This window comes from Emydura macquarii, unplaced genomic scaffold, assembly GCF_026122565.2.
Source record: "Emydura macquarii macquarii isolate MOO-44397 ecotype Brisbane River unplaced genomic scaffold, CSIRO-AGI_Emac_v2 contig_3692, whole genome shotgun sequence".
NCBI lineage: Eukaryota > Metazoa > Chordata > Testudines > Chelidae > Emydura > Emydura macquarii.
The window spans coordinates 9,015,664-9,039,384 of NW_027133829.1; the positions used below are offsets into that span (position 1 = coordinate 9,015,664).

At 49.9% G+C, this 23,721-nt stretch overlaps 1 protein-coding gene across 7 annotated transcripts in view; it reads right to left on the reverse strand.

Annotated features, from left to right (window-relative positions):
• The window catches only part of CNNM2 (cyclin and CBS domain divalent metal cation transport mediator 2), a 190,966-nt gene extending 187,577 nt beyond the window's left edge, over positions 1–3,389 (reverse strand). For all 7 annotated transcript variants that reach the window (XM_067536967.1, XM_067536966.1, XM_067536965.1 and 4 more), the window contains exon 1: positions 1,559–3,389. In XM_067536967.1, coding sequence (XP_067393068.1) covers positions 1,559–3,119 — 1,561 coding nt within the window. In that variant the 5' untranslated portion in view covers positions 3,120–3,389. The remainder of the gene's footprint in view (positions 1–1,558) is intronic.
• Between the last annotated feature and the right edge of the window lie 20,332 nt (positions 3,390–23,721).

Sequence of the window (23,721 nt, forward strand, 5' to 3'; positions counted from 1 at the left end):
CTTATAGAAAAGAATACTATTGCTAAGTGTAATGTGAAATCAAGAGTTAAGTCTTGGAACTAGACAGCACATAATTCAATTTCCCAAAGCTCTTTTACACTAGAGAATCTACAAGTCAAAGAGTCACGAGACAGGCAAATCTGAGTCTCCCTTCCCCCTTGATCAACTCCAAAACCCCCTAATAGGAAATGGACTGTAAAGCTTCACATTACTACCTCAAGTAGGCAAGGTGAACAAACAAGACACTTGCTAATGTTTACCAACTAAGACAGTCCATTTGTTTTTAATCAAGAAGAGATCCAAAATTTGAAGCTTATGGAGTCAGCCTTAAAACACAGTAACTGGGTTAAATTAGAAGTAATAAAACATAGGGATCATTTAAAGCTTTGCACACATATCAGACACTGAACGGAAATTTAAATAGAGCTTATTGCCTGGAAATATCCTAGGTGCAATTTACAGAGTTCATCTAAAGTGCAGGAGTTACCATGAGAAAAAGTTAACCCAAATATTCCCCTATTTACCTGGCCATGGTACTCCAAAGAGCTCCTTCTTCAGTGAGGTTATCTCCCAGTGACTGAACTTTTCAGTAGTACTTTGATCACAGCTCCCAGGATGACAGATTTCAGGAGATCCACACTGCTCTGAGATTCCCAGCAAAAGTCTCCGCAAACATGCTCTTAATTCGGAACTTCATTTCCCAGCCCATTGGAAAGATTTCCCTGCAGCATGTAAGCAGCCCCTCTATCACCGGTTTGAACAGATTTGAAACTTGCTGTGCCATTGTTTACGACAAAAGAAATCCAAAACAGAAGTACAGATCTGCCTGCCAAGAGAACTCACCACACAACTAAGGCAAGACTGGAGACCCCTGTGGTAAACATTACAAAACTGCAATGCAGCTTTGATCCAACATTTAGACAACAAATGCATGTGCTATGCCACACACCAGGTCATGTAGATCAGTAAGAATTGTGTATACACGCGGCTCAGCTTGTGGTTACCAGGACAAAGGGCGGGGAGGGAAGTTTTTTAATCCCGGCATGTGGCATTAACAAGCAAGAAAAGATAATTGTAAGACACATGCAAAAAGCCCTGAGGCTATTCATGAGCTACAGACCCTAAGAGTCAATCAGATTAGCAGGGCAAACGAACACAAACAAGCATGGAACAGAAATAGTCCAGCTGAGTCTATGAATGGAGTTCAACAGCCTTGTTTATCTCAGCACGTGTGCACAGAGGGATCTACAGCAACAGCCCAACCCCCTTACTCTCAGACTAACTGAAGGAGAGTGGGGACCACAAACAAATGGGGATGTGCAGATCCATGTCAGCAGAGCCCCCACATGTGGGCCGATAAATGGAGGGCAGAAGGATGTTTACCAGAAGTAGCCCCTACAATCAGTTTCATAGGAGTATGCCGACCCCCACATCAGCTTTTAGAGGCTAGAGATGGACAGATGCCCCTCTGCAGAACACCCCTCTATTCTCAGCCCAGCTTGCTAGGGATCGTAACCACAGACTCCCATGAGGCCCTCCCACACGATCACAGCCTCACCTTTCTTGAACTCCTCCAGCATGGCATCGAGTTTGGTGTCATTGAAGACAAAGTGCAGCGGGTGGTTGTAAAAGCGGGTGATGGTCTTGAGTGGGGTGCAGTCGTCGGGGTCCACGAAGGCCAGGTCCTTGACAAAGAGCAGGTCCACAATGTTGGAGCGGTCGCCCTCAAAGACGGGGATGCGGGTGTAGCCGCTCTCCATGATCTCGGACATGGTGTTGAAGTCCAGCACGGCTTCAGCGGCAATCATGAAGCAGTCTCGGAGTGGGGTCATTACGTCCTCCACCGTCTTGGTGCGCAGCTCCAGCGCCCCTTGGATGATGTTGAGCTCCTCCTTGACCAAGTCGTTGTAAGGATCGGTGACCCGCAGCATCTCAAGCAGCTTCTCGCGATTGTAGACCGTGCCAATCTCCTGTCCCAGCACACAGTCCAGCAGCTTGCTGACCGGGTAGGAAGCCGGGAAGGTCATCATCATGAAGAACTTGGTGAGGAAGATGGTGTTGGCGCCCACGGCCAAACCGTGCCGGGAGCAGATGGCCTGCGGCACAATCTCACCGAAGATGACAATGCCGATGGTGGAGACGACCACGGCCACCAGCCCGGAGCCGGCAATGTCGTCCAGCAGGATGGTGAGCGTGGTGTTGACCAGCACGTTGCCCAGCAGCAGGGAGCAGAGCAGGTAGTTGCCCTGGCGGCGCACGGGCTCGATGCGCTTGGCGTAGTTCTTCTCCTTGTCGGTGCCGCAGTTCTGCACGATGCGCAGCTCCATGGGGTCCAGGGCCATGAGGCCCAGGTTGAGGCCGCTGAACATGCCCGAGAGGCAGAGCAGGAGGGAGATGAAGATCACCTGCAGCCAGAAGGGCAGCAGGAACTTCTTCTCCTCGCCCACGATCATCTTCGTGTCCTCGCCGTCGTGGTAGATCCAGGTGGTCTCGCTCCAGGGCGGGGGGCCGGCGGGGCCGTCGGCCCCGACCAGCCCGCCCCCGGGGGGGCCGGCGGCCCCCAGGGCGGCGGGAGCCGAGACGGAGGTGCACAGGTAGTAGGACTTGCTCTTCTCCGTCTTGCGCAGGGGCTTGATCTCGATCTCGATGATGCCCGAGGTGCGGCGGTTGAGGACGATGTGCGGCAGGATGATGATGTCCGAGGTGCGGATGCCGCAGCGCTGCGGGGAGCTGCTCTCCGGCGGCCCGTCCTCCTGCTCGGCCGGCGGCCGGCCGCCCCGCCGCCGCTCGTGCTCGGTGAAGGCGATGCGGGACCAGGTCTCGTTGTTGATGTTCTGCCCGTAGACCCGCAGCTTGACCCGCGTCCGCTCGCTCACCCGCAGCGCGCCCCCCTCCATGAAGGAGACGTCGTCCGTGTCCTCCAGCCGCAGCCCGATGATCACCGTCTCCTCCGCCTCGCCCGGCGACCCGCCGCCGCCGCCGCCGCTCGACGAGGGGACGCCCGGGCGCTGCTCGCCCAGGCAGCCGCTGAGGAGCAGCAGCAGCAGCAACAGGACCCGCGCCCCCCGGCCGCCCCCCGCCATGTTCCGAGCGGGCAGCGCGGCCGAGCCCAGCGCCATCTTGAGTCAGGGATCAGAACCGCCGGGGCCAAACATAGCGGGACGGCTGCATCCCGCGGCGGCGGCGGCGCTGGCGGCGCTGGCTGCCCGCGAGAGCTGACAGGCGGCGACTGCCGGGCCCTGAGGCGAGCCGCTTCAACCCCCTGCCTGAGGGACGGAGCCGGCAGCGCGCGCGGCCAATCAGAGCCGGCCCGGGCCTCCCGCCCCAGCCAATGCGGAGCCGGCAGGGGCGGGGCGCTGTCGAAGCCCGGCCCCGGGCTCCCAACCGGCCAGCGCGTGACTCTTGTGTGTATGCGAGAGGGAGAGGGGCGTGGCCACCGGAACTCTGCGAGCCAATGGGAGAGGCGCTGCGTTTCAGGGGAGGGCGGAGCCTGCCAGGCGAGCTGCCAATGAAGGGGTGAGCTCCCCGGTCCCCTGGCAGCTTGCGCGCGCTCTTCCGCGAGTCTGGTGGGCAGGTGCGCTGGAGCTGGCGCGTGCTGCTGGGGGAGCGGGGCTCTGCTCTGGACGTGGTAGCAGCACCCGGGCCCAGGCAACCACCCGCCCCGCCCCGCCCCGCGCCTTCGGCCGCGAACCTAAGGAGACGACGCTGGAGTTTGAGTGCATCTATCGCTGCTTCATGGCATGCATTCAGGTGTGCAAGCGTGCACCCGTCCGTGCAGCACGCGGGTGCATCCCCCCTCCGCACGCGCGCAGCCCTGCTGCCTCCATGCAGCCGCCTGCAGAACGTTTGCAGCCGATCATGGAGCACGAGCATCTCCGTGCACGTGCGCCTAAAATGCATCCATCGTCTAGTTAGCGAGTGCATCCTCCTCCTCCTGCTGCATCCATGTGCATGCATTAATAGATGCAGCTGCTTGTGCGTGCGTCTCTGCCTTCAATGATTTAGTGCATACATCTATACATTCATCTATTTAACCGACTCTTGGTCTACCCTGAGATGAGACACTTGACCTCCCTCCCTGTAATTTCCAGCGGCCTGCTCCCACACTAGCTATCCCGCCTAGGCACTCATAACATGCAGGCAGGTTTGTACTTAGGGTAGCTGGCCCCTTCCGGTGCTCTGCCCGTGCTATCACCGCTCCCCTACTTTTCTAGCATGTTAGCTAAATGTTCAGAAAGCTAGCGCCAATAGGTGTAGCAAAACTGGGAATCAGTTCCCCCCTCCAAGCCTCTAACACCTCGCTCTGTCCAATCATCCATTTAGTCATTCCAGGCAGTTCTGCATGGGTCTCTGTACTAAACTGGTTAACACAGGCAGCTATCCAGCTGTTGTAAATTTGTGTCAGCCACAGAAGCAGAATTAAAAACCGGAGCTGAAAAAAAGAGGCAGCTATTTGCAAAGTAAAATCGCTATAGCTTTGCTGAACATCGCTCCTGCTGCGGTACGGAAAGGGGACAGAAGCTTCCCCCGGCCCCAGTAACTATTTTCATTAATTTGCGCCCTGTACTTCAGAGCTTGGAGTGAGACCATCCATCACAACCGGCTTGTTATGGCTGTTGGGCTCCCTCTACTGGCACTGCTAAGTATTTAGAACCACGGTTAACAGCCATAACTCTTTACATAGGATGTAGCTTGATCCCTGCCAAGGAAACTGAGATGCAGGGGAAGGAACTTGGCTACGGTCACACAGCAGGCTAGTGCACGAGCTGGAAATATTTCAGCACCTAAGAGCTTTGTTCCAATGGAGGAAACCAGGGCAGGTACTCCCTCACTCTCACGGCTGGGCTATATAATTGCTCCAAAGAGGGCGTACCACACGCTGAAGCTGTCGGCACAGGGCCATCGTTAGTGCCACGTTCAAAATCTCTGGTGGGTCGATGCTGTGAGGATGCATTGTTACCACTCTCAACTGGCCTCAAACGCGAGGGCAAGAAAGAGAACCAGCAAAGGGCCTGCCGCAGAAGGCTCTGCACAGGCTGAAGTCTGAGGCGAAGAAGAAGAAACATCATAATGAGTCCAGAAGCACACTGCTGCAGTTCCTATCACAGTAGAGTGGGGCCCAGGGCCCCTTCATCTTTTCCTGAGCTGCCAGTCTCTAGGCACCAATGTTCGTTTCCTCATTCGGTAGAGGGTGGGTGTCCTTAAACATTGCCTGCTGGGCTTACTGTCATAGGGCAGAGTGAATGCTCTTCTGGGAGGGTTCAAATCATCAAGAACCATCTGCTCCAGGCACCAGGGATGAGTCTTTACCAAGATCTTTTCATGGGCAGCCGCACTGCTGCATCCGGTGGGCTAGAAGTCTTGGAGGACAAGTCTTGGAGTCGGGATGATTGGGCACTCCCTGCTCACTCTGCTTGTACATTGCATCTCTCAGTCTATCCCGTCAATTTCAATTGTGATGCCTGTAGAGCAAAGAGCGTGTCTTAGTATCTGCTTGGACAGAGTCTAGCAGGCCCCACTGCTGGCTGGGGATTCTAGTCTCTGTTGTAACTGTGATATCACTACTCAACACTAATGATAAAAGTCAAATCATGCAGCAGAGCAGAATCCACAACATTCAGCCAGCCTCAGAATGACTATTTAGTGAAGTTCAGCATTAAATACAAGGGTTTAGATGGCAACTGGCATTAGACACAAATTGTATTGACTCCATATTCAGAAATATAAGAACTTCCTGCTCATTTTTGTTTAGTGCCAGCTTTAAATTGCAACCTCCAACTAAATGGTAAACACCAAATTTCAGCTGCTGTCATGAGATCCTCACCCAAGACATATCCACAATTATATTTAGCACTTGACAGTAAATTGTAGGTTAGCTTATCTGAAATTAAAGTTTATTTCCTTTAAGTACTGATGGTGAAAAGGGTTGCCTTGGCATCTGCAGAATGAACCCTTCCATTTAACCAGTAAATGTTGCGTGCGCACTTAAGTTCAGTTAAAGGAGGAAGTGTAGAGATGAAATAGGTAGCTCATAAGAAATGTGATTTCCCCCAAACCAGCCAACGTTGGCCAAAATCTTGCTTTTGAAATATATGTAAGAACAGAGCCACAAACACCCCCCCCCCTTCCTACCAAAAGGCACATCAGTCTGAATCAAAAGCTAAAACCTCAAACTGACTCTTACTGTTCTACCCTTTTCAATGTTAATTCAAGTCTGTCTGCATTTTGTATAATTTTAAGATGGTTTGTAAATGTCTGTGCTATATCCACTGGCCAGTTTATCTGTTAATTTTACCTGCTTCCAATATATTTGTAAAAATCCTATTCTAAGTACAAAAGCCACACTGCAATGTAATGTATCTATCTAATTGTGAAAGACACTGTCAAAAATGAAATAAGGTTTGCTCTAAAAATAACATATAAGTTCTTCAGCTAGGAGTTGGCCCTGAGTGACTGAAGTGTGAATGGCTGAGCAATTGAGTTGGGTATAGACAAAAAGAGTGATTGAACAATTGGTCTGAGTAAGGGATATCGAAACAGACATGAAGAAAACACCAGCCTCACCTAAAACGCTTGAGGGAAGAAGAAAGAAGCAAAGATGATCAAATGGCCGAAGAGGAGCCCACCCTGATGACTTTGGAGCCAGCCCATTTCAAAGGACAAAATCTGATCAGGCTTGCAACAATGTGGGCGATTGAGGATCACACCAAGAATGCAGTTGCAGCATGACAATGCAAAACCCATAGACTTACATGGGGTCCTTTCCCTATAAAATGGGACAAGAAGATGAAGGCTGGAGGTTCGGGTCTACAACATCACACCAGCCAGGAGTACCGATGCGCATCGGCAGAACCTTGCTCCTCATCCTCATGCTCTAGTCACCTGGCCAGTGACTATCATGAGCACCAAGAAGCTGGTAACTATGACATCTGGAAGATCCCTATGTATGTTTGTCTGTCTTTATCTGTGTGTGCCTGTCAGTGTGTGTGAATGTGAATGAAAGCATCAATTGAAACATGTCTCTGTAATTTGTAGTATTGATATAATGTTAATACTGTTTTCCTAGTGTTTACATTATTATTAATGCTATTTCACTAAGTAGAGCACAATATTAATGTTATTACAGTGTTGATACTTTTCTTTTCTTTGATACTATCTACAGAAGTTTCTGTGTTCACAATAAATGCGGCTTGTTGCCTTATCCCCTAATAAGATCCTGTAATATTTGTTATTTGGGTAACACCAATACTTGTGACAAAGACTGCTCACCAGGCAATAATCAGCTCTGCATCATTTGTAGGTATTGAGGGTCTGATGTTCGTTTAGATCTGAGCTGTAGCAGAGGTCTCAGATTGGCACTCGCCTAGTTACCAGCAGGCACAAGACCAGTGACAAGATTTCTAACCAAAGCCATTGTTTCTGTATGTAAGGTCAGGTTGCTGTCAAGCCCTCAGTGCAATGAGGAGTTCACCTGTCTTTCCACGGGTGCGTTTTACTGTTCTCTCTCTCCTTGGTCTCTTCTTGTGCTTTCTCTTTCTCTTCCCTCGTGTCTCACGTGCTACTCATCTCATACACACAGGACCTGGTCTCTTAAATTTTCCTCCCTGCCCTTTCTCTGTTTCTCTCCCCATAGGGACCCAAATGCTGTTCCTGTCTGTCTTCAAACCTTCACTTTCAACAGGCCAATACAACCTCCCATTTGACCAATTCAAACTGCTAAGTAACTTTGCGGATGCAGAGCTGCACCCCTTCTCTGATTAAAGGGATGTCACCAGAAGCAGCCTACTGGATTTTTGAAGAGTAGTAGAGGAAAAAAAATATGATTCCAGCTGTCCTCTATTATTTATCTATTAGGATGTAGGCTTAAATTAACTGACCATAGTAATCAGTTTCCTGGAATCAATTCATTTTGCAACACTTCAATGATCTTGTTATAGTAACAGATGTCTTTGGCACTTTTCCTGGCAATCCACTGTGTCCATCTCCCGGAACACAAAGGTATTATGGGACCAGTACAGCTATAATCTCACCACACACACAGAAAAAGGAACTTAAAGGGAATCCCCTGGTTTAATGAGAAAATGCACAGGTACATGGGTGTTAGGAGCAGAGCTGGGCAAAATTTTTCACTGACCAGTTTTGGCCAAAATATTTTTTTAAAGACTTCGGTGACATTCACAAAATGTGAGGAGGTGATGATGATGGTGTGGTGCTAACCTTTAGCCTAGGGGTCAGGGCCCTCAGCTGGGAACTGGAACATGCAGCTTCAAGTCTCCTCTCTGCCCCCATTTCCACACATCATAACCTGACATGAAGATCAAATGATGGCTTCACCACCCAGCAAATGCTTGATTATATTACCATAAGTCGGCCCTGAAGAAGATCAGGACATCAGGGTGTATACAAGTGATGATGTCAGAAGTGACCTCCTATTGTTATTGGGACAATCAAAATAAAACTAAAAAAGGTAAGACCACACAAGGAAGAGGGTATGAATGATGCTAGAAAGTTAGGTGTATTTCAAGCTGCAACTTAGCAACAGATTGAAGAGTCAAAGACACTGATGGATGACACAGAAAAACAATGGCAGTTTTTAAAGAAGCAAGTGTGGATGCTGGCAGGATTACAGTGGGATTGAGAGGATCTTAGAAAGAAGAATGGCTCCAACCAAATACATGGAGGCTTGAAGAGAGGAAAAAAAAGAGAATTCAACAAGCTTGAGACAGCAGTAAACGAGCTATTCTGCAAAAAGAATGTGCAGACATAGAAAAGGCAGTTAAAAGATCAGCCAGAAGACATAAGAAAGAATGGATTGAAAAGAAAGCAAGAGAAGCTGAGGAGATGTATAAGAGAGGGGATTCTAAAAAATGTTTTCTAGTATCTAAACAACTGACATCACAATTCTCAAACCATTGTCAAGACTCAAGATGGTATAATTTTAGCTAAAGAGGAAAGACAGAGGCCATTGGCTGGAACGTTTCCAAAACGTGCTTAACCAGCCAGACCCACTCAGATACATAGAGATGTGAAGAAAAAGCAGATTTACCTTTGTCACTAGAAGTAGTCACTTTTGAAGAAGTAACTAAGCCTATAAACCAACTGAAGAGTGGTAAAGAACCAGCCTATGGTAGGATAGATGCTGAAATGTTAAAAGCTGGAAACGAAGCGATGGTGAATTGCAAGTGTGAGTTGTACGGAATGGTTTGGGAAAAAGAGACTGGAGCTAAGGACTGGCGAAGAAATGTTATCGGAAAATTCCAGAAAAAGGGGTCCAATTTATTTGTGACAGCTGGAGGGGGATCACACTCCTATGTATACCTGGAAAAGTGTTTTGCATTATCATTTTGAATAGGGTGAAAATTGCTGTTGATAAAGTACTCAGGAAAGAAAAGGCTGGATTTCAGTATGGTAGGTTATGTTCAGACCAGATTTTCACCCTTGAGCAGACTTATTGAGAAAGGTTTAGAATGCCAGCAGAAAATGGATTTGAACTTCCTTGATTTTACAAAAGGGTTTGATTGTGTCCACCAAGAAGCCCCCTGGAAGATCCTGAGACACTAACAATTTTCGCTGGAATTCCATAATGTGAGAAAAGCTTTGTCTAACAAGTCTATGTCCAGACAGAGAGCAGAAACATGGAATGATTTAAGATCGTTACTGGTGTAAGACCAGGTTGCTTATTATCCCTACTTCTCTTCTGCAGTGCCATAGATTTTGTGATGAGAAGAGCGACAGCTGCACCCAAGGACACTGGTATTGTTTGGGGAAGAAAGTAGCTGCAAGGTTTAGATTTTGCAGAGGATATAGTTATACTGGATGCCAACTTGGATGAAATGAAAAAGACTCTTTATGAGCATAAAAACAGAAGGTGCTAACATGGGACTTCATGTCAGTCTGCAGAAGACCTAGATCACAGAGACAGGAGAGAGTGCTGTCAATGTTGGTGGATGGGTGATTGCAGGGGAAGGGCACGAGAGAGTCAATGACTTCATCCATCTTGGAAGTACAATATATGCCATTGGCCAGCTCACTAAAGAAGGGAAGGCAAGAACTGGCAAAGCCAGTGGCTCTGTTTCCTGTTTATCAAACATCTGGAAGAGTAAGAAGATACATCTACACACTAAAATGACATCATCCTGCGCTATTGCCCTCCCAACGCTACTGAATGCCTCATTATCTGGCACATGGTGGAAGTACACAACCGGAAGCAGAAGGCATTCCACCAGCATTATTTAAGAAGAATACTGAGAATTCATTGCAGAGATCGTGTAAGCAATGTGAAAGTATTACAGCACATGGGTCAGTAGACTGTGGACTCAATAATCAGACAGACAGCTGTCCTCGTTTGGCCATGCCATCAGGGTACCCTCTGGCAGAAGCACATGGAGGACAAAGAATGACCAATCACAGGACAGTACAAAAGGATGCTGCCATCATGGAAACAATGATGGAGTCAAATATCTTGCTCTGGACAGACAGCAGTGGGAAAAATGGGTTTCCTCTTGTGCCGCTAGGCACAGGAGATTCTAGAAAAACTAAAGCAAAAGCTGATGTGGAGAAGATATTTGAAGTTGAGTCTCCCACATTGCAGGAAAGTGCCCTAGCCCCTGCACTACAAGCTAGCCTGAAGCAGGAGTCTCCGGAAAACCCCCAAGTTAAAATCCCTTCCCCACATCAGGGAAACTGGACCTGCATCTTTTGCATCCCAGATGAGTGCCACAACCATGGGGCTAAAGATGATAAGGGCAGCAGCTGCCCCATCCCATACCCCGTTTTGTGACTCCCTTCATTTCCTTTGTTTTTATTTTAAAAAGTGCCTGGAAATGAAGCCAAATGTTTAAGTTTGTGTCAGACAAAGCATTTGTTTCAATCCAAAACAAGTCTTCCTGTCAATGTTTTTATTCGCCAAAGTTGGTTTGGTTTTTTTTGAATTTTCACTTTTGCTTCGGGTCAAACTGATTTTTTTTTTTTTTGGAATTGCCAACAAACCAAAAAAGTCCGTTGTTCGCCCATCTCTAATTAGGAGGCTTAATGTATTGTTTGCGATGTGATGTGTGGATGAAAGGTGCCGTGGTAGTAATTAATAACTACTTTGTGTTTCTATGACCACTGGTAATAGTAAACAGGACTTTTTTAATCCAGCCATCTGTGACAGATTAGTTCCTTTCTAGCAGTAGCGGCCTTGTTTGGCTATTCCTGGACTGGCAGAGCTCACTGCCCAGCTGTACTACAAACCCTCTTGTTACATTCCCTTCAGAACCTTTGTGTGTCATTACAAAGAAGTCATTAAAAATTAACCTGCCAGGGTCCCATCCCCAGGAACCCACTGCCCTTCCTGCAGCGTATACGCCCCCGCGCCCAACTTGACATTTCTTTTCCTTTGGCACTCCTGTGGGCCAAGCATTTAATATGGATGTGGAGTGTCTCTCTGATGCAGGCTTTTTAGCAGCGGAGACCAGGGCTCAGCTGCCCAGGACACCTCCCCTGATCAAATTAGATTGAACATTATATGCCAAGAATTACCATAAATGGAGCTAGCTTTTTATATCTCCCAGGAGGGGTACTCAAAGGCTCCACATGCTCGCTGTGGGTGTTATTTTTAATACATGAATATATAAAATGGCTGAAAATAGAACTTTAGGCCCCAATTCAGAAAAGCATTTAGGCATGTGCTTAACTTGAAGTGCGTGCTTAAGTTCCATTGGCTTGAATGAACAGAGATGGGTCCCTGAATCAGGGACTTGACATGGAAGCACCATCACTACCTTAACTAGAGTTGCTACCACAACGCTGCAATGTGAGAATGAGAGAGTAAGTCCATTGCTGCCGAAGACAGCAGGGTTGTCACTATGCTGCCCACCATGACTGGTTGAGTCTCCATCAGCTGTTAGCAACATGGGGCCTATGACCCACAGTTTGGCAGTTCTTATACCATTCCACACAGCCGTGGCTAGCAGATTACAAGACAGTCCATTACAATGCTTCGCACTTCTAAAGTATCTTCCCCCTGAAGATCTCACTGCACTTTTCAACCATTAAATCTCACAATCCCCCTATGAAATAGGTAAGTATCATTAGCACCATTTAACCAACTGGAAAACAGAGGCACAGTAACGTTAAGTGACTTGGCTAAGACCCTACAGCAAATCAGAGGTTCAGGTGGGAGCAGAGCCCCACCTCTAGCCACTAGAGAATGGTTACACCAAAGTACCTAGATTAGGTCAGAGCATCATGGAGCTGCCTTCAGTCACCCCTCTCAGAAGGCTTTGAGCTGTAGCCATCTATTGGTCAAATTTGGTGGCCTAGGTCTCTGTCCCTGATTATAGGTTGTCATGGCATCCTGAACCCCATGCAAGGGATGATGTGGTATGAGTGAGTGACCCTCCCAAAGGAAGGGCTTTGTGCTTTGGTCTGGTAGAAGAAGGGAATGTGGCCTAAGCCACCAACTTATAAAGCCTTTGACCCTCTAGAGTAGGGCTCCTGAAAGCCACATCTCCCCCCCGTGGGGACCACAGAAGGAAGCCGGCTGGGTAGCTGTGTAGGATGCAGGAAACTTGGCAGATCGTCTACATGTTCCTCATGTAGAAGGCTTGCAGGGCTGTGCCCTACGGGGTAGATGGGCAACGTTCTCACCATATGAAAGCTTCTGCAGGTTGGGCCCGTTTGTTCTCACAGCTCTCAGCCCTGAAGAATTCCAAGGAGAGGGCTTTTGTGCTCATTTTTAGGTGATGAGCCTCTACTTCAATGCCTACCGAAACAATGGGGAACCAGTTAAGTTCTATGAACTGCTTCCTCCCAGTTCTCCCCGAAATGCCAGCAGACGATGGACAGAGAAGGCTACGCAAACACTCTGGCATTTAGCTGTGGCCTTTTTACGTATGCATGGTGGGACGGGGGGAGTGCAATGGCTGGAGTCGCTCAGGGGGCCTCTATCGATAGGGGAGCTGCAAAGCTCCGGCAGGACTTCATGACTTTTTAATGACGCTCGTTTCACAGGTAGGAAAAGACTCAAATCTGCGCTTTCATTCTCACTCCAAAGATTTTCTTTGATGACAAAAATAATGACAGCGACTATGCCAGCAGGGGTTGCTTGGATTTTTCAACAGCATTTAGGATAGTAGCAAAAAGGCTAGGTTTGGGATGGTTTATTAATTCCTGATATCAGGACCTTGATCACATTATCAATAGGTGGTTTTAATAAATACAAAATCCTGTCATCCCTTACACTAATACAGTGACTTCCCTCCTAAAAGACCCCGATATCGTTTGCCAATGATGTACTCAGGAATTACTCCCCAACGGTGAAGTGCAGCCATCTCTGGGGAGGCACACCATAGATAGTTAACAGTACAGCAACACAGCTCCTCAGGACAGAAAGGGGAGATTTCTGGCTGATGGCGACTCAGCGGGCTAATTATGCAAACTGGATGTAGCCAGGACCCCAGGGGCCACACCCATAGCCCAGTCAGAACCTCCATTTTACATCTAGCAGGCAGACAGCTGTGACAAGACCAGCGTGGTACCTGGTGCTCTGTACCTAAGGTTTCCCTCTACCATCGCCAGACACTTCAGTCTCCCAAATCATAAAGTCCATCCCCTTTCCAGGCAGAACAGAGTCCAACAAGATAATCTCATACTGGGTCTGCGGCCTGCCTGCAGACTCACCAGCCCTTCCACCCCATCTTCCTCTTTCCTTCTACCCTGGGTTCCAGTGCGGGGATCCTGTAAGCAAGCAGAGAAAACCTACTTCTATTCCCTTTGCGTCACCTGCCTGGAGCACTTCCTGCTTTGGCCCATGCCCTCTCTCTAGCCCCCTTCCCTACCCACCCCCCTGCTGACCCTACTCACTGCAGGTCTCTTATCAGCAAGCTGAGCAGGCTCCCTCTCATAGGAAGTCTCAGTACACACCCCTGGGGAGGGGGAGGCTGTTAGCTAGGCACAGGGGGGACTGAGCACAGCTCCCCGCCTCGCAGCACCTCTCACCTCACCACCATATGGAGGCTGCCGTGATGCAGGGGGAAGAGCACCACCTACCAAATCATCACCACCGCCTCCGGCAGCGCCAGGGTTTCCCTTAGTGGTCTCCCAACCAAGGGCCAGCTCCGCCCAGCCCGTTTTAGCTGAGGATCAAAGCCCAGTGCTCGTTGGGGGCAGGTTTGTTTAGAGAGGGAAGCATTCGGCGCGTGCTATAGTTCAGTTCCAACAGCTCAGTCCCTCTTCTTTCCCCACGGGACGTGACCGTGACCCGAGGTGGGTGTCACAGAGTCCCAATGCCACTTCCCATAAATCCTACCGTACGAGGCCCTCTACATACGTGCCTGTCACTGCACGGTCCACACGTGCATGTAGGGACCAGGCAGTCCGGTGCCAGCCACATTCTGCTGGACGTGTTGCAACTGGCTGGTTAAGGGCACGGTGGCTCCTCAAGGAGGTGCTAACAGGGCCTTCTGCAGCGCCATGGCTGGGCGGAGGGGAGACTGGCGGCTCTAAACAGCTGTTAGACCGAGCAGTAAAAGTGCAAGACAGAAAACGGGATTTGTAAGAAATGTGGCTGGGATGTGAAAAGCTTCACTGCCATGATGAGAAAAGTGGGTGTAAGCAGCGAAAGCATTGAACTGGTCCCAGCGTCCAGCTGCGTAACCAACCCCCCATGTCACTGATGCGTGTGTTGTCCAGGGGTGAGCACGGGCTATGCGAAGGGAGAGCAAAGCTGCCCCTGAACCCACTGACCAGTCAAGGCACTGACTAATTAGCGCCCCACAGGCACGGATGAAGGCTGATTCAGAAAAGCATCAGCGTTTATGCTGAAGTCCCAGAGTTAAGCACCAGACTAAGTGCTTTCCTGAATCGGGACCTCACTCAGTGGGGAAAAGAGATTCTTCCTGCCCCTATTTCACCAAGGGATGGGCTTTTGGCCCCCACCTTCACTGAGAGAGGATACCCCAGAGCTCACTTCTCTTGGCAGGGCATTTCTCAATGCTGTTCCTCTCTCTCGCCTCTCAGCTTCCCCCCTTGCTCTGTTAATTTCTTTTCTCTCCCTTTTTCATGCTTCACATCCTATCTGCTGCTGTTCATTACTTCTCGAATCCAGTACTCTGTTAGCTTGTTTTCACTGCCCGCACCGAATTGTCTCACCCTGGCAGTGAAGCTTTTCACATCCCAGCCACATTTCTTATCAATCCCATTTTCTGTCTTGCAGTGTTACTGCTCAGTCTAACAGCTGCTTAAATAGTCTCCTCTGCATCCCTCCTCCCTGACTGGTCCCCGTTTCTCTCCTCCTCTCCTCTCCTGCTATTCCCACCCCACTTTTTTCACCTTCTCTCCCTGCAACTGCCTGGTTCGAACCGGCCCATTCCCAACTGCCACCAAGCCTTCTGCTCCCAACGCTCCTTGCCTTGGCCCGTTCAAGAAGACTTGGTGGGTGACAATTGCTAAGATTAACACCTTAGCTGGACTTCATCAGGTAGGTCAAAGTGCCGCCCCGCTGTGCCCTTCCAAAGCTGCGTGAACTTCACTCAGAACCAAAATTAACAACCGTGCAACCAATGAACTCATCTTCAGATCACGAACTTCATGGATCCGCATTCAGCTGAAACGCTCTGGCCATCCTGACCACAGGGGGGCTGGGCCAAGCAGGTTCATTAGCCACCCACACAAAAACATCATCAGGGAACAAGGTTTTAATGTGGCTTCCTATTATTTCCACGGGGAAGCAGTGAGTTACAGGGAGGGAAAGGAAAACGAACCTGCAAATTCCCACCCCTTGGACAAAATTCTGCAGCCCCAAGATTTGCCTTTTGGGGGGGGGGGGGGGGAGGGGGGGGAGGGAGAAGGATCATGAAGAATCAGATTAAGGACCCCCTGCATAGCACCGTAGGCGACATTTTCCGAAGTAGTCCTTTCCCCTTGTGCTGGCACAAATGACCCACAGTCCCTGGACGCTGCCTGACACCTGCTAACATTTCTCTAGCAAGTGGCAACTTGGGAACAGCAGAAGAAAGAAGATACAAATTCACAGGCCCTTACAGGCTGTCAGCAAGACAGATTGTATTACAGCATATTCTTGAATATTGGGGGGAGGGGGCCAAATGCTGGCAGACAAACACTACAGCAGGCAGGAATGTTGTGTACAGACAAGCCAGCGGCAGAGAACAAAGCCATTGTGAGTATTATTTGGATTACGGAGCACCTAGGAGCCCCAGTCGCGAAGCAGGACCCCATCGCACTAGGCGCCGTAAGAACAGCACGAGAGTCAGTGGTCTCGGTGCAACAGTCGCTTGCTAAGTGGGGTCAAGTTTTCTGGAGGCCGCACAGCAAAGGCGAGGTTTAAGGAGGGATCTGAAGGAAGAGCACGAGTTAGTTTTGTGGATGTTTACGCGGAGCGTGTACCAAGCATGAGGGGCAGCATGCGAGAAAGCATGCAGGTGCTTGTCTGAACATTTACCGCGGGTGATGGGGGCTGCACTGTGGGCCGATCAGAGGCAGGAGTCAACACAGTCAGAGAAATTGTAGGGCTCAAAGGGACCTTGAGAGGTCATCAAGTCCAGCCTCCTGCACTGAGACAGAACCACGTAAACCGAGACAGTCCCTGGCAGGCATTTGTCCAATGATTCCACAGCCTCCCTTGGAAGCCTGTTCCAGAGCTTAACTCCCTTTAGAGTGGAAAAGTTTTTCCTGATATCTAACCTAAATCTCTTTTGCTGCAGCTTAAACCCAGCACTTCTTATCCTGCCTTCAATGGACATGGAGAATTGATCACAGTCCTCTTTAACAGCCCTTAACATACTGGAAGACTGTTATCAGTCCCCCTCAGTCTTCTTTTCTTAAGACTTAACCTTTCCTCCTAGATCAGGTTTCTAAACCTTTCATTTTTGTTGTGGACTCTCTCCAGTTTATCCACATCTTTCCTAAAGTGGGGCACCCAGAACTGGACACAATACTCCAGCTGAGGCCTCACTCCCCAGTGCCAAGTAGAGCGGGACAATGACCTCCCGTGTCTTACATACAACACTCCTGTTAATACACCCCAGAAAGATATTAGCCTTTTTCACAACTGCATCACAGTGCTGAAGCAGAGCTCTGTGTAGCTCAAAAGCTTGTCTTTTTCACCAACCCAATTTGGTCCAGCAAAAGGTGTTGCCTCACCTCTCTTGTCTCTCACACTGCTGATTCATACACAGTTTGTGAGCCACTAAAACCACCAAATCCTTTTCAGCAATACTATTGCCTATTTCCCATTTTGTAGCGGTGCATTTGATTTTTGTCCTTCCTCAGCGAAGTACTTTGCACTTACCTTTATTGACTTTCATGCTGTAGAATATAGACCAACTCCCCAGTTTTTCAAGGTTGTTTTGAATTCTAATCCTGTCCTCCAAAATGCTTGCAACGCCTTTGTTTGGTGTCATCTGCAAATTTTATAAGCATATTCTCCACTCATTACCCAAATCATTCTTGAAAATATTGAATGGCACCGGACCCAGGCCCAACCTCGGTGGGACCCTTCTAGATACACCCTCCCAGTTTGACAGTGAACCACCGATCACTACTCTTATGGCTTTCAACCAGTTGTGCACCCACCTTCTAGTAATTTCATCTACACCCCATTTCCCTAGTTTGCTGATGAGAATGTCATACGGGACTGTGTCAAAAACCTTACTAAAATCATGATATATCTTATCTCCTGCTTCTCAATAGCCAATGAGATATGACAGGGACGGTGGGGATAGACCATGAAGGGGACGACAAGATGCTTATGATCAATGTGATCGAAACGAGGGAGCCAGTGGAGATATGCAAAGAGAGGGGTGGCATGGCCAAACTGCTGGGAAACGATCTTTGATGCAGTACGCTCAGTAGATATGAGCAGGGCAAGACTGCATGCATCAAGGCTAGAGAAAAGGGTGTGGCAGTAACTGAGATGTGAGACGAGGAAAGACTCAATGGGACTTTTTAGCTGTGTGGATGGATAGGAAAGGCCACACCCTAGAGACGTTATGTTAAGAAAAAAATCTGCAAAATTTAGACTGTCCGGTGGGGGGACATGGAGATGACGCCCAGAGAACAGGCCTATACTGTTCAGGATTGGCCCTATATGATTTGCTGCCCTGGGTAGTAGATGTTTTTAGTGCCCCACAAGTAGCAGAGTAAAGAAAAAAAGAGCAGCCAAGGGATGTTGATTTGGTGCCCTCCAAAACTGGCAGCAGGGCAACTGCCCTAGGTGCCTGCCCCTGAGGTCAGCCCCGGTAGTGTTGTTCCGAGTGATCTAGAAAGGAGACAGGGAACAGCTTGCAGGGAAAGATGAAGAGCTCTGTTTTAGCCATGCTGAGTTTGCGCTGATGGCTAGACATCCAGGAGAAGATGCCAAAGAGACAGGCTGAGATTTTAGCTTGGATGGAAGGAGACAGGTGTGGATTGGAGAAGCAGATCAGTGAGTCATCAGCATAGAGATGGTCGTTGAACTTGTGTTTGTGAGGAGATTACCCAGCAATAAGGTGTAGAGGGAGAAGAGAAGGGAACCAAAGACAGAGCCCCAGGGACCCTCCCCCCCAGAAATCTGAAAGCAGGGGGAAGAGGAACATCCAGCAGACACACTGAAGGGACGACTAGGGAAGTGGGAGAGAGTCATGGAAGCCAAGGGAGGAGAAGATTTCAAGAAAAAGAGCAAGGTTGACTGAGTGAAGGATGAGGCTGGAGGACTGATTCTGAGCTTTGGCTTGGAAGAGGCCGGTAGAGACTTCGGGCGAGAGCCGGTTCTGTTGAGTGCAAGGCAGACGCCGGATTGGAGAGGGTGGAGGATGGAGCAGGAGGAGCAGAACTCCGGGCAGCGATTGCAAACAGCATGTTCAACGAGCTCCGAGATGGGGCAGTCATTGGAGAGGCAAGTGGAATCAAGGGTGGGTTTTTTTAAGATGGGAGAGACCAAAGCATCTTTGTATGGTGAGGGGAAAGAGCCAGAGGAGAGCAAGACGTTAAGGAGACGAGAAAGGAGGAAGATGAGAACGGTTGTGAGGAAGATCAGGAAATGGGATGAAGTCACTGGGGCAAGTGCAGAGGCTAGAGGAGGAGAGGAGAATTTCCTGCATCTGCAAGCGTTGTAAGAGGGGAAGGGCAGGCGAGCCGAGGGGAAAGGGAAAGTCACGTTGTATTTTGTCAGTTTTCCTTGGAAGAAATCGGCGAGATCCTGTGCAGAGAGCCTGGAGGGGAGAAGGGTTTGAGTCAAAAGCGGTGAAAAAGTGGCTGGGATTGTGGCCGTGCGCTCTGATTAAGTTGGAGAAGTAGAACTGTTTAGCTAGCACGATGCAGAACTGAAAGAGAAGAGAATGAATTTATACCTGGTCATGGGATTTCTGCCAGAGCCGCGCCACCGCATGAGAGCAGGAGCAAAGGAACTGGCTGTTTGGAGTGTGCCATGGTTGGCGGTTGGCAGGGTGGACCTTGTGATGGGGGAGAGGGGCAAAAAAGTCAAGGGAGGTGAAGAGTGAAGCATGGAGACGATAAATCATCTCCATGGACGAAAGGAGGGCTGAGAGCAGATGAGAAGTCATTAACGCTGATGGATTGAAAGTCACGGAAAGGCCAAGTGACACGCCGTGGGGCGTGGCACTGATGGGCTGGACGAGACCAGTGGACGGCCGGAGTGAGGGAACTCAGCAACAGAGATTCGAGAGAGCCGTGCTTGGTGAAGATCCAGTCAAGGGAATGGCCCTTTTGGTGAGCGGGAGAGGTGAACCAGTGCTGCAGGCCGAGTGAAGACACAAGGATGAGGAAACGTGTAGCTAAGAGGATGGATGGCTCATCGAGAGGGAAGCTGACATCACGGAGGATAAATGTGGAAGATCACGAGGAGGAGGAGAGAGCCAGGAGCCGAACTCAAAGGAAGGCTGATGGGGAGGAGCTGTAGGTGACAGCAGCATGGAGGGGGAGAGACAAGCCGGGTGTAGGGCTGTTCAAAAGAGAAGAGAGACTGGGAAAAGGGAAGGCGGGTTGGAAGCAGCAGGGAGGGCAGCAGAGAAGCCCAACGCCCCCACCACACGCTGATCTAGGATGGGTGTATCAGAGAAAGGTATCCACAAGAGAGGGCAGCTGCAGAGGCGGTGCCTGACGAAGGGATCCGGGTCTCAGAGAGCCAGGCATGGGACAGAGGCCTGGATGTGGATGGCTGTGATCTTTTTAGAGATGTAATGGGCATTCCCGTCAGCAAGAGAAGGGGGGGGGGTGGGTATGAGATTAGGAATGGTGGAGCAGCGGTAGAGATGAGGCTGGGTGTGGGAGAGCCAAAGCCAAGGGGAAGAGGATTGGGTAGAGCCTGCAGGAGCCCTGGAAGGGTGAGGGTCACCAGGAAGAGGAGATGGAACGAGTGTGGGGAAGGGACGGCGGTGGAGAACAGTTCTGATGTATGGTGAGAGCCATGGGAGTGGCAGAGGGACAGATGAAACGGGAGGCTTCTTACCAGCAGGTCCTGGCTGAAAAAGGGGGACTGTTGGTGTGGGGCAGCGCAAGCAGCATGGAAGAGAACTTGTCGGTCCTCCTGCTAGTCAGCCCTTTGATACAGGGTCATCCACAGCACCATGTGTAAGCATCCTGAGCCGACCACAGCATTGACCCCAGAAATGAGGCGTTCCTTTCGGGAGCCCTCAACTCTGCGCTGATTTAGAAGAACCAAATGGCTCAGTCATATAAGTATCAGCTCCGCAGAACCTACGCTCCCCCACAGGCATGGGGCTATATCCCTGGCAGGGTTGGCTGGAGGAAAATCGACTGGGTGGGGTTCTTCGTATGAGATTGTGAAAGGCAAATTCTGCATGGAGATTGAAGATTGTAGGGCCCTTTTCAAGTAAGGGGCTTGCCCCATGTCTTTGGCCAAAGTGTTCCCTCACCCTCTATTACTGGGCACTAGTAGCTGCCTCTCTCCACCCCAGAGGTGGCTGCATTTCAGTGGTGATACACTTATGGTAGAACCTCACTGAGTTCCACATGCCAAAATTCAACACACACGAAAAATGCCTCTTCCCATTTCTCTGTAAAGATTTAATAGCAGCATCTTCCCAATGAGGTCTACGACCTGCAGCACTTTATGACCCAAGCCCTGAGAGGTGAGAGCACCCACAACTCCCACTGAAGTCAATGCTCAGCTCCTTGCAGGATTTGGCCCCGTTCTTTTCACGGCACGTTACTTACAACACTTGGTTAATTTAATCTGAACTCTGCCGGTTAAATAAAATGTGCATCCTTTTCCACTCCCCTCCTGTATCTTCCACTCATCTCGTCCTTCAAGCTCTGCAGTCTGGTCCCTTGTTGAGAGAGGAATTAGGAACTCCACACGCCGTCACCATGTTGTGCTTGGATTCGGACAGGATCTTCACTGGCTGCAAAGTCCTGTCATGTTCTACACAGGGCAATGTGCAGAACTTCACCCTGGCCTGAGGGAATTAATGAGCTTCTGATGTATGGCGCTTGCAATGCACCTTGGGAGGAAAAGGATCCTGTACCTGATGATAATATTATTACTGCCAAACTGCTGACATTGGCTATGTTCAGTTGAGTCCCCCTGTAATCCAGGCAGTCTCCATGCTGTATTGAGCCAGGATGTAAAGCATTTTTTTTCTGGGCTTACAACAGACACCAACATGAAATTAACCCGACCCACCCTGAGACTTCAGCTGGCTGTTGAATCATCACCCAGAGCTGCGAACAAACCTTCTGTGCGAGGCCATCTGCGTGTTTTATAGACAATAACTTCTTAATGCTCACAGTCCTTCGCACGCTAAGTTTGGTCTTCCTCGTTTTACAGATAGGGAAACTGAGGCAAAAAGGTTACATATTTTTTGCTGAAGACCTCTGTCTCTGTTAATTCACCCCCGAAGAAAACAGGCAGAGGCTTCAGGAGAATTTTAAAGGAAAATACGTTTTTACTGTGTGAAAACTGGGGAAGGACCATGAGCGCATGCCCTCCTGTGGCCACCAGGTGTCAGCCTTTGCACAGCTCTCAGTCCACATACACCACGCAAGGTTATCGGTATTTACAAATGCAACTGCCAAGTTTTGCTCCTCAGGCTTCTCAAAGAAGCCTGACTCTTTAGCACGGTACAAAACGTACAGCTCCAGCTCCCCTGCAGTTGCCATGATCCATGCGGGAAGCGGTTTACCAACACTCCAGCAGCAGTCACCTTCAACACGGCCAGGCTTTACAGTCCACAGATTCTGATTCTTCTTCAAGGTTCCCTGTTAACCACCCCCTCAAGTGCCTTCAGCTCCCAGCTCTGAAGTTCTCCTAATCCACCGAGGGCCAGGGCGTTCAGCAAGCCCACAGTTCTCTCCTGCCAACCCCCACAGAAAGACCCACCGTGCTTAGGCCAAAAGGCCCATTCAGCTGTGTAGTCAGTTGTTAGTTGTCAGGGTAGGCTGCGTGCGTGTCCCTGTGTAGGTGCAAAACAACTCTTATTTGTCATCTCATCAGACATTTCTATCCATCCGAGTGCCATCTCCGGGGCTCAGCTGGCCCTTGGTAGCTCTCTGGTGCTGGGCTGTCTTGGTACTTTCTGCACCTGCTGTGTATTGTTGGTCCTGTTTTGATATTAGTAATATTTTGGAAGTGTCTATGTTTGCAGTGTCAGCGTTTTCTCCGTGCCAGTTTCAGTGAGGTTGTAAGTTCACAGCCTGACTCTTGTTCATGGCTTTTTCCATGTAGGCGTTATGCCTTAGCCTGTTCTGCTAGGTTGCAGGCCTCAAGCTCTCACTTTTTACTACAAGCTGCTAGGAAGGTCCTAGATGGCCTCCAGAGGCTGATGCTAGAAGGTGCTGAGTGTAACAGCAACTCTTGGCATCAGGGGTATTCACCATTTGTAACCCCAACCCACCTCAGGCCCCTGCCGTCAGGAAAGGAAGGGGCGGTCTCCTACCAGCTGTGCCACAGCTCTGCTTACCCAGCAACCCCCACGAGCAGCCCATGGCTCTCAACTCCCACTCACTTCACTAGGGGAGGATGCTCAGTCCCTCCCAAGGCAGACATCCCCTGGAGATGCTGGATGAGCAGGCAGATAGGATCTGCGCCTAGGCTGGCAGTGGTAGGCGTTGGGCCCACGACATTGGGCAAGCAATTCTCTATTATTCATAACTGATCTCTCATCCTCCTCCCCCTTCCACTCCCAGCCCAGGTGCCTCTCCTCCTCCCTGCCGTGTGCATGCTGCCGCTTGGCCTGGATGCAACAGGAGCTTTACTGGCCCCTGCCACTGAGCACGTTACACCTTCTTGTCTTTTTACATGTGGCTGGGGCCCTGCTGTGACCCTCCTCGCTCCAAGCTAGCAACAGATGACAGGCTTCCTTCAGCGTCTGGGCAATCCAGTCCCCGAGGTCATGGCCACCCTACCAAAGGGAGCAGTTCCATTTTAAGGACCAGGTTTGTAATAGTCACTGCACCCCAGTCCACAGAGAGCAGCTGGGTGCTTTCAGCAAGCAGCCAATGAGGTGCTTACTCAGCTCAGGGCCGTTCCTGGTCTCCTTTCTGTGGGGCAGGGAAGGGCTGAAAACAACAGAGGAGGGAGGAAAACCATGCACTGCAAAGCACAGTGGGGGCTGCCTGCTTCCCCAGTGCGCAGGGAGGCTTGAGGGGCAGAGTGGATCTGGAGCTGCACAGTCAAACCCAGGGAACGGCTCCAGGGACACCCTGCGGCCTGGGAAGAACCTATTCACTCAGGCTGTGCCCTGGGCCTGACAAGGGGTT